The sequence below is a fragment of the Myotis nattereri genome (genome assembly GCF_964212035.1).
Source record: "Myotis nattereri genome assembly, chromosome: 4".
Taxonomy (NCBI): domain Eukaryota; kingdom Metazoa; phylum Chordata; class Mammalia; order Chiroptera; family Vespertilionidae; genus Myotis; species Myotis nattereri.
In genome coordinates this window covers 100,553,143-100,567,442 of record NC_138079.1, presented here as the reverse complement: position 1 = coordinate 100,567,442, position 14,300 = coordinate 100,553,143, and the positions used below count along the sequence as shown (strand labels likewise).

General features: G+C 55.0%; 1 protein-coding gene across 2 annotated transcripts; it reads left to right on the top strand.

Annotated features, from left to right (window-relative positions):
* Nucleotides 1-866: 866 nt before the first annotated feature.
* Nucleotides 867-11,465, top strand: ZNF205 (zinc finger protein 205). 2 transcript variants are annotated; one of them, XM_081089262.1, is made up of 8 exons: nt 867-981; nt 1,393-1,496; nt 4,521-4,658; nt 7,016-7,229; nt 7,535-7,626; nt 7,989-8,109; nt 9,938-10,033; nt 10,255-11,465. In XM_081089262.1, the coding sequence occupies exons 3-8, from the start codon at nt 4,602-4,604 to the stop codon at nt 11,286-11,288; spliced, it is 1,614 nt and encodes a 537-aa protein (XP_080945388.1). In that variant the 5' UTR covers nt 867-981; nt 1,393-1,496; nt 4,521-4,601; the 3' UTR covers nt 11,289-11,465. The 2 variants fall into 2 exon arrangements, with proteins under 2 accessions (XP_080945388.1, XP_080945389.1); XM_081089263.1 differs by lacking the exons at nt 867-981; nt 1,393-1,496 and adding an exon at nt 3,745-3,867.
* The last annotated feature ends 2,835 nt before the right edge of the window (nt 11,466-14,300 follow it).

Here is a 14,300-nt window from a genome sequence, read left to right as displayed (position 1 = left end):
CTCCCTCATTCTCCCTCCCCAAAAGGCCTGTCAAACCGGATGGCATGCAGCCCTTTCCCCCGCTGTCAGTAGTTACCGAATAAAATCTTCCCACCGCTTTAGCTAATGCCCGGCTGTGTTTGTCTTCGACACGCTGCATGTTTTATTTTTTCTTCTCTGTATGTTTTTTTAAAAAATATATTTCATTGATTTTTTACAGAGAGGAAGAGAGAGGGATAGAGAGAAACATCGATCAGCTGCCTCCTGCACACCCCCCACTGGGGATGTGCCCGCAACCAAGGTACATGCCCTTGGCCGAAATCGAACCTGGGACCTTTCAGTCCGCAGGCCGACGCTCTATCCACTGAGCCAAACCGGCTAGGGTTCTGTATGTTTTTAGTATTGAATAATCTCTAAGATGTGTCACACACAGCGTGGGGGCAAGTCAGCAGCATAGGGTGGTATACTCCCATGTCTGAAACAAAATGCAGAACAGGTGGGTGTGGGAGGACCTCGTCCCCGGACGGCTGGGCCGGAATTTGCTCCGGGTTGCGAGCTTGGCAGCCCCGCGCAGACCGCCTCAGCTTCCCCAGCCGACGCGCGGGCTTGCAAGTGTCTGCCCCGCGGTTCTCGCTGCTTCGGGTGGCCCGCGCCCAGGGCCCGCAGCTGGTGCCGCCAGAGCCGGGAAAACCGGAAGTTGGAGTGGGGCAGCCGGACGGAAAACGCCAGCACACACGCCTGGATCGGGAGGCACCCGGGTGACTCCACTCGGCAGGGCTGGCCCTCGGGGGGCGCGGACGGGAGCGCGCAGGTGAGAGTGGCTGGGCGGTGCCTTGGAGAGGCGGGGTCATATGGACGTCAGCCAATCACCGGCGTCTCCGCGGGGCGGGGCAACGTCGTTGCCTAGGCAACACGCTCCCAGCACCGGTGCTACGAACGCGTCCTCTCCCTCTGCCTCGCATTAGGGGACCCAGCCGTGGAGTCACCTCCGTGCCTCTGGGGGTGAGCTCCCACGACCTGGTCTCCAGCAGACTTGGGGGTTTCTTATTTTTCTTCTTTATTCCTGGGACCCCTCCTATCTAACACTTATACTGGTTTTCTTTTTTTTCTTTGTCAGTGGTTAACATTTGCTCTATTTACTCGATTATTCCTGTTTTTCTCCCTCTCCCCCATTCCTTTATTTCCCCCTCTGGTCTCTTCTTCCGAAGACTAGATGTTTGCATTGCCTTGTCTCCAGCCTGGGCTGACTTAATACAAGGTTGTTTTTTCCTTACTGGAGATTATTGTGGGTGTTTTTTTTGTTTGTTTTTGTTTTTGTAAAGTCCTCTTTAAGACCTGAATTAGCTCTGAGGCCAATCGCTGAGGATAGGTCATGATTCATTTTCTAAAGGTAGCGTATTCTCCTTACTCAAGCTCAATGAAGCCACCTGATACCAGTTTGCATTTGTGTTTCCCGTGCCTGAAGCTCCGATAAGCGCCTTCATCCATGATAATTATCCTTGTGACAGGCTCCTGAGGTGAGTACACACCTAAATTGGTGGCCTGTGAACTGGACAGCCGGTGTTTTGTGCTGGATTTATATGGAGTTATTTTTTTTAAATTTTTATTTTAGTTATCAACATTTAAAAGTCAGGACATTTCACATAGAAATCTAATTCTTTTTGAGTTCTCTTGAAAAATCCTCAAGCTTTGGTAATTCTGGGTCCCCAACTGCCCCCCTTTAAACAAAATATAGTTTATTGACGCCTCTGAAGTCCCTCCCCACTCTGGTCTTATACCCAAGGAATCAGTCATTTGTGGTACTGCCTGGCTGCTGGGTGCATTTAGGTTTTTTTGGTTTTTAAACAGAACATGATTATATTTAATACACAAGTTTGATACAACCAATGCATTTAGGTATTGATCTCTGCTTTACTTATTTACTCACCCTGCCTGGGTGCCTTTCTGAACTCTTGCAGGGAATTCCCACATAGCAAATGTGAGAGCCTTTCCTCCTAGACCTGCTCAGCCCTAGAGCCAGTCCTGGAGGGTTTCCTTTTATTTCCAAGAAGGGGCTAATGTCTGTCATATAGCAGATGCTCAATATATATATTTTTTTAGAGTTAAGTAAATGTTCCTTCATTCGTCTAGTTTAGGCAATCCCCTGGTGGGATCCAAATCTCCAGGCTTCCCAGTGTCCCTCGCGTGTCCCTTATGTCTGGTAGAGAGACTTTTGCCCAGGAAGCACTCTTTTTGGACTCTGTGCGCTCCTGGGACTGCCATGGGCTAAAATGGTTCACCTGAGAAGCAAGGTCCCTCACTCTGGACACTGGCTATGCTCCTCCTTGATGGGGAAATGCTCACACATTGAGCAGTTCATCTTTTCCAGGGCTCCCTGTGGCTTCTTCTCTGTTTGTAGCTCTCTCTGGCTTGAAAACAATATTTACTTTTGCTACACTTTTGTACATCTCTCTTTACCTTGAGGATTCAAATGCCTGGAAATACCGACCAGAGATAAACCCTAGGGGTAATTTTTCCTTCATCAAAGTGACAACAGAATGGGTTCGAGTCCTAGGACTCCTAACACATGTTCAACTCCAAAAGGAGAGTTGCAAACTCAAAATGCCGCAGGGGCCAAGTGGGGACCAAATGTGCCAATCTGAGAGCAGCCCCTGGGTGTGAGGAATTTGGGTCCAGGGTTGCCAGATGTTCTGATTTTTCAAGAAAATAAAATTCATGAGAATTCTTCTAATTTTTAAATGTTGGAAACTAATCTATAATAATAAAAGTGTAATATGTTAATTAGCCCGGACAACCTTCTGGATGAAGCCGGGGCTGCGAGGGAAGCCCAGGTCCTGGGTGCCAGAGGGAAGCCGGTGCCGGCAGCCAGCCGGGGAAGGAAGGCCTACTCTTGCTCGAATTTCGTGCATCGGGCCTCTAGTTTTCTAAAGAGTGAAATTCTTGTGAGCCTTTCTAGCATGCCTATGGGCTGGTACAGGGGGCAGTCATGCTTGTCTTACTGGATGAAGTGGATACGTCTCACAGGGCTGATGGGCTGAAGGCAATGGGGAATGTTTCTTGGAGGAATGAATCTTCCTGGAATCTGACTTCAGGGCTAGTCCCCACCCCTTTTCTGACTGGGAGGTGGAATCTGAAACTACCAGGGATGTCTGAGGGTCTGGGGCCCCCATGGATAGTTGGGCCAGACCCCTTAACCTCCGCTAACCTCAGCCTCAAGAGGGAGATGGGGGTAGGAGGCAACTAGAAAAATTGGATTGATCCCCCATCTGTCAGAGGTGTAGGGAAATGGGGGGAAGGGGGGTGGAAGGGAGATCCTGGACCTCTCTGTTTCCTAAGTTCTCTCTTGTGGAGAGGAAACTCTGTGTCAGTCTTGGGGGGACCCAGAGGACCTGCTGACCAGCCTGGGGGCCGTAAATAAAATCCAAGGGGCATCTTTATAGAGACACCACAGACCTTCAGAAGTCCTCAAGGGTGCTGAAAAGGACCGTCTACCCTCCACCCAGCAAAGTGCCCATCCTCCTGTGAGGACAGCTGCAATGTTCTCTCTGAAATGCCCAATGTCAAACTCCTCCCATAAAATGCATTTTCCCATATTTGCACCCCCGCTTGGGGGGCCTCACGAGTAATACCTGCCCGGGAAAGTGGTTGTGAGCTGCCAGTGCGGATTGGGAGTGACCTTTGGAGCAAGAGCAGGCACAGCTGGGCTCGGGACCCTAAGCCCGGAACCCTCGAAGCCAGGAACCCTCTAGGACGGCAGCTACGCGGGGAACGGGATCTGGGAAGGACTTCCTGTTGCCCTTAATCCCGGTCTCCACCGGGCTCCCCTTCCCTGGTGCTGGCTGCCGCGACAACTTTCCTGGGGGAGGACCCCCCTTCCCACTGTTCAAGGTGCCCCTTTCGCCTCCACCTCAGTGAGGGTGGGGGGCTGGGGCGGGGACCTGAATCCAAAAACCGGTGCGGGCGGCCAGCTGGCAGGGGGGACGGGGTCAGAGGGGCAAGGCTTGGAGAGAAGGGGTCCCGGACCCAGCTTGGGGAAGGGGAAGGACAGGAAGGACATCCTCTGTCCACTCCCAAGCCCAGGCGGGTCATTGCAGCTGCAGGGAGGGCTGCCGAGAGCCGGCAGCTCACTTTCTGGATCCCAGGCAGGGCTGAGTCAGGGGGTTCAGGGTGTCTGTGTGTCCTGGGCCAGAGGGACGCCAGCGCCTGGATTCCTCCGCTGAGCTGGCTGTGGTGTTCGGGGCCCCACGCAGCACCTGGTTTGCAGGATCTCTGCAGACCTTTCAGCTTCCGATGACAGGAGATACAGATTCCTCGTCAGCCCTGCTTTGCCTGCGCGGATGGGCTCTAGCTTAGTGACAAACGGGACAATACAGAATAGCACAGTGTAGAAGCGAGGAGCCAAAGAACAGGGAGGCCGTTGGATGGCATCAAGGAGGCTTTATTTTTTATTGAAAGCAGGGGTGCATCTGGCCCTACATGGGGTTTGGGGGGCACTTCAGAGGTGTCCAGGAGACGTTGCCTGATTTCCTTCTGCTCTTCAGGGTCCTGGCCAGAAGCTGGAGGGGGGCCTGGCCAACAGAGGAGAAACGACGCAGTTGTGCTTTTTCTTGCTGTGAGATAGAATGTCTGCAGACCGTGGAGGCATCCGGGCTACCCAGGACAAAGAGAGAGCCCGAGAGGTATGGACGGGGCGCCAGGTGAGGGGGGTGTGTTCTGGGAGGAACTGGAGCTGGATGGTATCTTCGCAGGAGGGTATCTGGACCAATGGAAGAGTGCAGAGCTGGGGTGCAGAGCTGGTGGGTGGGGGTGATGGGGGTATTAAAAAGAAGAAGGTATGATGGGAAATACTTTCCACCTGGGAATTGACTTCTGCGGAACTGCATTGCTTTGCCATAGTCAGAGACCAAAGGCCACGTTGTGAGGTAGCAGTTAGGGACCCTACTGAGGAGGCTAGCTCTCTGAACAGAACCCAGAGCACGCAGAGAAGCCTCAGTACGCCCTCCCCTTCTCCCCTCCGCACTGTCCTTGGCCTGGGACCCCTTCTCCTCTCTCTGGGTATGAGCACCTAGGCCTTTCTGTACAGCGTGTGTGTGTGTGTGTGTGTGTGTGTGTGTGTGTGTGTGTAATTACAACCTGTAGGGAGACCAGAGTGACCAGGCTTGGAATCAGGAATATGAGTCAGCCACAGGCAGGTGTGTGACCTTGGGCAAGTCCCCTGGCCTCTGGAAACCAGGTGTGTGACCTATAAAATGTGGATCATGTGCCTGTTGTTCCCACCTGTCTCACCCAGGTGCTTAGGAGGCTCCGAGGAGATAATGGGCACAAGAGTCCTCTGTAAGCAGTTCATTGGCCTGTAGGAGGTCATTTTTGTAACACACAATACAAGAACACCCACAGCGACTGGAACCTAGTCAGAGAGACCTCGATCCCCTCACCTAGTAGTACTAATCCAAATCCAGTACTAGTGCTGTTTTTCCTACCATGGAAGCACAAAGAATTGTTACCCGTGTTCGGTTTCCATTCCACAATGCCTTTGTAACACCAAAGGGCCTCACACTTCCATGACATTCTCTGCTGATGTTGGGTTCTGTCAGCTCACACAGTTGAGTAATAATAATTATAGTAACTGTTTTATGTGTATCTAGAACTTTCTGGGCAGCTCTTGCTCACCCATTATCTGTGCAGGAGGCAGAGCAGCTGAGTCTTGGAGGCTGCCTCACCCATGTGGCTCTCAGGCACCCTGACTCCTGGCCTGGCGTTTTTTCCTGTGCGACTCTAACACAGATGGAAGTCGGGGGGAGTGGGGAGGGTTCTGCATGAGTTCCCAGCAGAAGGCTGGCTAGTCCCTGTGCTGTTGAGGGCAATGAGGCTTCACCAGGGGCCTCCAAGTGTAAGGGAAGTAACTTAACTGAGACTCTGGAGGTTTGGGTGGAGGCGGTGCCTGCTCCGGTGAATGGCTAGCGAGGAATGGCTCCAGATTTGAGCCCCAGTCACCTAACTAAAGCCTGCTCCTCACTCTCCCAGAGGACTGGGGCTGAGGCTGGTGTGATGAATTGGGGACAAATTGGGAGGACCCTGAAGTCCCACTGTGTGGGGCGGGGTGGTGCTGAAGGGGGTGAGCTGGGGAGGAGTGCTGTCAGACCAAGATGGGCATCAGGCCTCAGCACACTTAGTGGCACCCTTGGGCTTTTTTTTCTCCAAACCAACCAGCTCCCAACTGCTGTGACCAAACTGAGTCAGGCAGAAACAGCCCAAGGCCACATGATGCCTCCCTGTCACCTCTAAGACATGGTGGCCCTAGGATGACTTGGGAGTCAGATACACTTGAGTTCAAATCCTGGCTGAGTCACTCACCAGCTCCATGATCCTGGGCCATGGATCTCCGAGCCTGGGTACATTCATTTCCTAGGGCTGCCGTAACAAAGGACCACAAACTTGGTGGCTCAAAACAACCAGAATTTATTCTCTCAGTTCTGGAGGCCAGAAACCCAAAATTGAGGTGTTGCCAGGGCTCCCTCCCAAGGCTCTAGGGGACACTCCTTTTTGCCTCTTCTGTTCTGGGGGCTCCGGCTGTCCCTTGACTGTGACAGCATCACTCCAACCTTTGCTTCTGTCTTCACATGGCCTCCCCCATATTTCGGTGTCCTCTCCTCTTTTTATAAGGACACCACTCATTAGGTTTTTCAACCTACTGCACTTGGTTTCCTCATATATTAAAAATAATAATCCACACAGCTGTTAGAGGTGCAAGGCTTGAACGGAAACAGGCAGCCGTCCTGTGGGCACTTGGCCAGCTTGCACCTAGCAGGGCCTTGGTAAGCCTGCCTTCCTTCCCTTGCGGTGAGCAGGAGATGCACAGGTTCCTGAGGATGGGAAAAGGAAGCAAGGCCCGTCCTTCAAGCCGTGTCTTGTGTTTGGTTGTGCATTCGGCCACACGAGGTGTCTGCCCTTGCAGGGACCCCTCGGTGTGGAGGACATGGTGCTTGGCCATGTCTCCCTGTCTCCATCCCAGTGCTGATGGGGCTGCCATTCCTAGGTTCCAGGTCCTGGGCATCCTTGTCAAGAAATGCTTTCTGAGTCAAAGGAGATGGTGCCTTTGGGAGCCGCTCAGGAGTCAGCCTACATTAAGACAGAGCTGCAAGAACCACACCCTGAGGAGGCGTTGCAGGAGGACAAGGCTCAAGGAGCTTGGAGCTGGGGGCGCCTAAGCCAGGGCTCTAAGGAGAAAGCTCCTTTTTTGCCTGGAGGAGGTGAGGAGAGGGGTGTGAAGAGAAGTGCTTTCCTGGGCAGCAGCTGTGAGGAGAGGTGGAGGCTCACGGCCCAGGTGGGGAGGGGAAGAGGCCCCGGCCATGGTCAGGAGAGATGCCTGGATGTCTGCTCACTTGCCTCTTGGAGGCCATCCTGGCACAGCCTCAGAGCCTCCTGACCTCTTCTTGGGTGGGCTCAGCGGTGGGGTTTGAGGCAGCTGTGGGTGTGCCAGGCATGAGCCCACTTGGGGAGCAGCAGGATGCAGCAGGATGAGGTGGCCTCTCTGAGGACCTCTCTCCTCTCCCAGCCCTCCCCTCCCCCCAGATCCCTGTGCTTTCCCATGAGGGGAGGACCAGAGACCGGCAGATGGCTGCAGCGCTCCTCACTGCCTGGTCCCAGGTGAGTGCGCCTGTCCAAGGCGGGAGGGACAGCTCCTCTGACTGCATGGTTCTCCAGGTCTCAGCGCCGGACCTGAGGGTGGGTGCTGGAGGGAAATGTGCTGGAGATCCCGAGCTTTGGCTGTGGGTTCGGAAAGAAGGCCTTGGTTTTTGTTCCTGTCTTCTGTGTACACAACCGCCTTATTCTTGCCCCCCCGCCCCCCCCCCCCAAAAAAAAATCCTTGGGCGGCTCCTGCTTCCCCCTCAGACCTGGACAGCAGGTGGGGAGTTGGGAATCTCATCTTGGCCTCGTCTTGGCACTATCAGGCCCCCTCCGCCATGCCTTGTCACGTCCTGCAGAGAAGGCATTTTGTGTTGTTCCAGATGCCAGTCACCTTTGAGGACGTGGCTCTGTACCTCTCCCGGGAGGAGTGGGGGCAGCTGGACCACTCGCAGCAGAGTTTCTACCGGGATGTCCTGCAGAAGCGAAATGGGCTGGCCTTGGGTAAGGGCTGGCACTTGTGCTGGGGCGCCCACTCCCTGAGGCCCTGCATGTCAGAGTGGGGTCTGTTCCACCGTCACTCCCAGCTTTCCAAGGCTTAAACCTTCTCACAGTTCACGTAGACAGTGCTGTTATGTAGAACCTTCCTAGTGATGGGCATGCTCCATGTTTCGGCTGAGGTGGTAGCCATGAGCCAGATGTGGCTGTTGAGCACTAGAAATGTGGTTAGAGCAACTGGGTGGCTACTTAATTTTATTTCATTTTAATCAGCTCAATTTTTAACTGAAATAGCTATATGTGGCTAGTTGGCTGCTGGACTAGACAGTGCCTACCTACAGATTCTGCTTCTCTTTGGTTCTTCTGTGGTGCTTATTCCTGTAGTTTCACCCTCCTCTTTTTTTTTTTTTTTTTTTTTTTTTTAATGTGAGAGGAAGGGAGAGGGGAGAAAGAGATAGAAACATCAATGATGAGAGAGAATCATTGATCTGCTGCCTACTGCATGCCCCCTACTGAGGATTGAGCGCACAACCTAGGCATGTGTGCTGATCAGGTATCTAACTGTGCCCTCCTGGTTCATAGGTTGACACTCATCCACTGAGCCACACCAGCCGGGCACCCTCCTCTCTCTTGAAGCCAGGCTTTAGAAGTGTCTGAGCAGAAAACTCGGCTCTGGGGTCAGGGCTGCATGCCTGCAGGAGGGGGGACATGGTGCCAGTTAATCTCCAGACTCATAGACTCATGCCCAAGGGGCATGTCCTCTTCTCAGGGACCATGGCTCTCTCTGTTTTTCTCACTGTAAGTAGTTAAGTCCCAGGGCTGTACTCCTCACTTTCAGACTCTTGGGTTTTTTTGGCAGATTGTTATGAGATCTTATGGAAAACTCAGTGTGTTCATTCATTTTAAAAAAAAATGTATATTTTTTATTTCAAAGAGGAAGGAAGAGGGAGAGAGAGAATCATTGGTCAGCTGCCTCCTGCACACCCCACACTGGAGATCAAGCTCACAACCTGGGCATATGCCCTGACCAGGAATCGAACCTTGACCTCCTGGTTCATAGGCCTATGCTCAACCACTGAGCCACGCAGGCTGGGCTCTTTGTTCATTCATTAAGTGAGTATGTCTATCAACACACATCTGTTGCACACCTGCTAGTCCAAGTGGAGCTGGGGACTTGGTAATGGCCTCCTTTGATTTCAGTGGTGAGCCGAGACCCCTACGGTCCCTGATGGACCCCAAAATCACAGCCACCCTGCTCACTCCTTTAATTGTTAGCACTCTCAGGGCCCAGATCAGCAGGTCTGGGCAAGTCCTGGAGATCAGAGGGAAGCTAGTGCCATTTGTGGCCCCATGACAGGTCTCACGAATGACCTAAATTACCCACTTTGTCCAACACATTCCCTTCCTTCCCGGGAGCTTGGATCAGGGTATGGAGGCCAGGCCCTCTGATCTCTTACTGACTTGACCAGAATTCTCAGGCCTTTACCAAGGACTTGCCAAGTGGACCTCTGGTCCCTGACTTCTGGGTGGTCAGTGTCTCTGGCCTTCTTGTCCCCGGCACTCCCCCAGGAGCCCTTTTTTGCTGATGGTCTTGGAAAGGTGTAGGTGCAGGGGTGGGAGACTGTTTGGTTCCCTCTGGTGCTCGTTCAGGGAGACAAGGAGGAGCCCTTACTCAGCCCTGAAAGGACTGTGTCTAGGGGTGACCCTAGAAAGGGTGGACACTGACCCAAGCAGTCTCTGAGCTCATGTGGTGTTACCTGGTGTTCCCAGCATTGCACTCATTCCCCTTTGCCCGGGAGGCCTGTGACTGAGCACTGCATCTCTTTTTGGGCAGGGTTTCCCTTCAGCAGAACTTTCTGGGCCTCCCAGGTGCAGGGCAAGGGCGAGGCCTCAAGTTCGTGCCGGCAGATGGGAGATGAAGAGAAGAGAGGTGCGTCCAGAGGTGATGGGTGGGCAGTGGGTTGTCAGTGTCACTCCCAGGTGCCCTTTGTGGGTGCAGGCCCTGTTGCCTGTGGGGTGCAGCCTCCCCTCCTCTGCACAGGGTGGCCGTCGTCCCCAGGCCGCCCTCGGGTCCTTGCGCTTTTCTCCATCTCTGGAATTCCCTTGGGTCCCTCACAAGAGCCTCTCTCTGGTTGGAAACCCTTTCTCCAGGAGTGGAGGTGAGGAAGGAGGACCCGGCCTCACCCCCGGCAGTCCCTGGGGATGTGAAGTCCTCTAGGACCAGGGCAGGGAGAGCCCAGGATGTCCTACCGTGTGGATGGCAGGCAGCCAGCAGCCAGAGAACGGGGCCAGCCAAAGATGAGGGGCAGCCGGGACCCCCGGAGGAGAGACAGCTGGACGCAGCCCTGTCCGACACTGACCTAGAGAAGCCCAGCGAGGGGGAGACAGGCGCCCCCGAAAGCGGCGAGGAGGGCTTGGCCCCCGATGGCGACCCCAGCAAGAAGACCTACAAATGCGAGCAGTGCGGCAAGGGCTTCGGCTGGCACTCCCACCTGGTGACGCACCGACGCACGCACACGGGCGAGAAGCCCTACGCCTGCACGGACTGCGGCAAGCGCTTCGGCCGCAGCTCGCACCTCATCCAGCACCAGATCATCCACACCGGCGAGAAGCCCTACACCTGCCCCTCCTGCTGGAAGAGCTTCAGCCACCACTCCACGCTGATCCAGCACCAGCGCATCCACACGGGCGAGAAGCCCTACGTGTGCGACCGCTGCGCCAAGCGCTTCACCCGCCGCTCGGACCTGGTCACTCACCAGGGCACGCACACGGGCGCCAAGCCCCACAAGTGTCCCGTCTGCAGCAAGTGCTTCACACAGAGCTCGGCCCTGGTCACCCACCAGCGCACCCACACGGGGGTCAAGCCCTACCCGTGTCCCGAGTGCGGCAAGTGCTTCAGCCAGCGCTCCAACCTCATCGCGCACAACCGCACGCACACGGGGGAGAAGCCCTACCACTGCCTCGACTGCGGCAAGAGCTTCAGCCACAGCTCGCACCTCACGGCCCACCAGCGCACCCACCGCGGGGTCCGGCCCTACTCCTGCCCCCTCTGCGGCAAGAGCTTCAGCAGGCGCTCCAACCTGCACCGGCATGAAAAGATCCACACCACGGGCCCCAAGGCCCTGGCCATGTTGATGCTGGGGGCTGCGGGCGCTCTGGCGGCACCCCCACCTGCTCCCACCTAGGAGGCCTGGAGGGAGGGGCCAGGCCCCCGGGAGGAACGAGGGGAGCTGCAGTGGCAGTGAGAAGGGTAGCGGGAAGGGAGTTGGGAGGTGCTGGCATGGGGGTGGGACATGGCAACACTGGGAGGATCTAAGCTGAAGAGCAGGCAGGCTAGTTGCAAATTAAAGGACTTGGAATTCAAGCCACAGCCTATTACTGTCTTGGGGTGGGGGGGGGGGGGTGGTGGTGGGGAAAGTTGGGGCCATGGGGGATGCTGGTGATGCTGGTGGCTGCCCCCAGACTTGGGTTGGGGCCCTATCCAAATGGTCAGGACCATAAGTCTCCAGGCAAAGGAGGTTTTAAGACCTGAAACCAACCAGCCACCGCTGGAATTGTGGACCCCTGGCGGGCCCTCTACTGCCGCCATCACGCTCATCCCATGGGCCTTGCCCACTGAGCCCTGACCCCCCTGGGCCCGCTGGGAGCCGGGAGCCGGCCGGGGCCAGCTTGTGAACTCATACTTACTGTCTCCGGCCGCCCTGTCTCCTGTCGCAGGTACCAGGGCCGAGTATGGTGGCTGGACATTTTCCATCTGCTTCCACTGGGGTCTAGTGGTAATTCAGTACGAAATCCTCACTCACCAGGGACTACTGTCCCTCCTCGTTCCTTCTGGGGCTGCTGCCAGTTCCTGCTGCTTCTCCCCTCCTTGGCCTCTTCACACATGTCCTTTATAATCTGCCCTACTCACCTATGCCTGGTTATTTTACCCCTGGCCTTCTAGTTTTTTACTTCTGTTGTTTGTTTCCCATTCTCTACTGTTTTTCCTGGGAGGGGCGGGCTCAGCCTGCTTCTTCTCCAGGTTTTGCAGCTTGGCTTCCAAGATAACATGCAGCTCTGACCTTGATGTCTGCATCAGAGAGGCCATGGAGACCGCACCTGTCTCTGTGGAGCATGGAGCCAGCAGGGCGGCTGCAGCCCTGGTTGGCTCCCAGCTCCTAAGGGATGGCGGACTGGGATAGTAGTAATAGCTGCCATTTGTTGAGCAGCTGCCCTGCCAGGCATGGGACCAAGTGCCATATATGTCACCTCTACTCCACAACACTGAGGAGTGGGTTTTATCCCAGTTTCTTTAACTTATTTTATTATTGATTTCAGAGAGAAAGAGAGAAACATCAAAGATGAGAGAGAATCATCGATTGGCTGCCTCCTGTACGTCCCACACTGGGGATCAAGCCCACAACCCAGGCATGTGCCCCCAACTGGAATCGAACCTGGGACCTTTCAGTCCGCAGGCTGATGCTCTATCTACTGAGCCAAACCAGCTAGGGCTTATCCCAGTTTTATAGATGAGGAAATGGAGGCGGGAGAAAAGGCTAACTTTCCCAAAGCCATCCAACTAGAGAGCTGAAAGCTGGGGTTCAGGGCCAGGGATTTTACCAGGTGAAGAATACCCCTATTTCCATGCACCCCAACAGCTATTCACTAATGCATGGTATTATGAGACAGGGCTGTCTAAAAAGAGTAAGAGAGTGGACTTGACCTTCTGGGGTTCTGGACCCAGCTGGAGATGGGGGAGGGAGGAGCATATGACCATTGGGATGCCAGAAAGCTGCTGACTAGTGGGAGCCCAGGCAGGACTGGGAGGCCTCAGTGGGATCTAGGGTTAGTTGCCGGCAGGACTGGTGAGAAAGAAAGCAGTTACCTCCCTTCAGCTTGCCTTCATGGCTCCAGTCACAGCCAGAAATGGGATTCCTCTGCTTGGCTCAGTGTGAGGGGCTGACGGGGCTCATGTACATAAAGCAGGCCTGCTGTTCCGGGAGCTTGTTTTCCAATGAAGGAGAGAGAAGTGAGAAGGCGGCTTACAAGGACACTGGGAGCTGTCATCACCTGGCACGAGCTTAGCACAGAATATGCATATGCACGGTGGCTATTTGCTTGCTTGGGCTGCACGGCCAGGGTGTCAGGACTTGAACCACTCGAGGTCTGTTGAGTGAGTCAAGGAATCATTTAAAGGCTTCACTCTGGCCCGTGAGAAGCTCAGAGACCGCAGTATCCAGGAGAAACTCTTCCCTTTTCCTAGCGTAAGGCATAGAGACGTGATTCCAAGACTCCCCTGGCTCTCTCCTTCCCTTCCCAGATGTCCATCCTCAGATCACCGTTCTGGCACAGGCCACGCAAGAGCATTTTAACAGTGGAACTTGGCAGTTTGGAAACTATGTGACAAGAGCAGCTTAGAGTGAGGAGGTAGCTGGGGCATCCTAGCAGGGCCCAGGATGTCAGGGTGAAGGGTGTTGGCGGTTTGGTGAGTTAGGGAGTGCCACTGAGAGGGAGCGGCGGCGGGTGGGGGGACACCAGGGTCTTGGTAGCTCTGGGTAGCGACTGAGGTGTGGCCCACTCCCTCCTTGCTGCTCACACCTGACATCCAGCTTCAGGGCGCTGCAGACTCCACCCTGGTTAGGTTACCCACGATTGACCCACACCTGCGCCTTCAGGGGGGCGAAAGCGAGGGGAGAGCATTTCCTCTGGGCTCGCCACCCTCTTCCTGGGCGGCCGCAGGCTCAGCACAGGTCCTGGGGGGCGCGCAGCCCTCCCGGTGCGTGGTCCACGGCCTCAGCACCACGTTGGGGTGCGGGAACCCGCCCGAGTCCCCGGGAGCCGACCACCAGGGTTCTCGCCTCCCGGAGGACTGGCTCTGGAAGGCCCCGCCTCTCCTCCTGCCTTTAGCCAATCAACTGTGTAGGTGAAGGGAGAGGCGGGCACTAGGGAAACCGGCCAATCACAGCTGACGTTCTCGGGAGCGCACCGGGTTTTTTTTGTCCACGCCCCCAAGCCACAGAGGGTTGCTAGGGCAACTGTCCCCACGCTCTGGATTTCATTTTTGTTTCTCCGTCCTCACCTAAGAATATTTTTTTCCATTGATTTTTAGAGAGAGTGGAAGGGAGAGAGGGAGGGAAGGAGAGAGAAAAAGAGAGAGAGAGGAACATCGATGGAGAGAGACACATGGACTGGTTGCCTCCCGCACATGCCCCAGGACA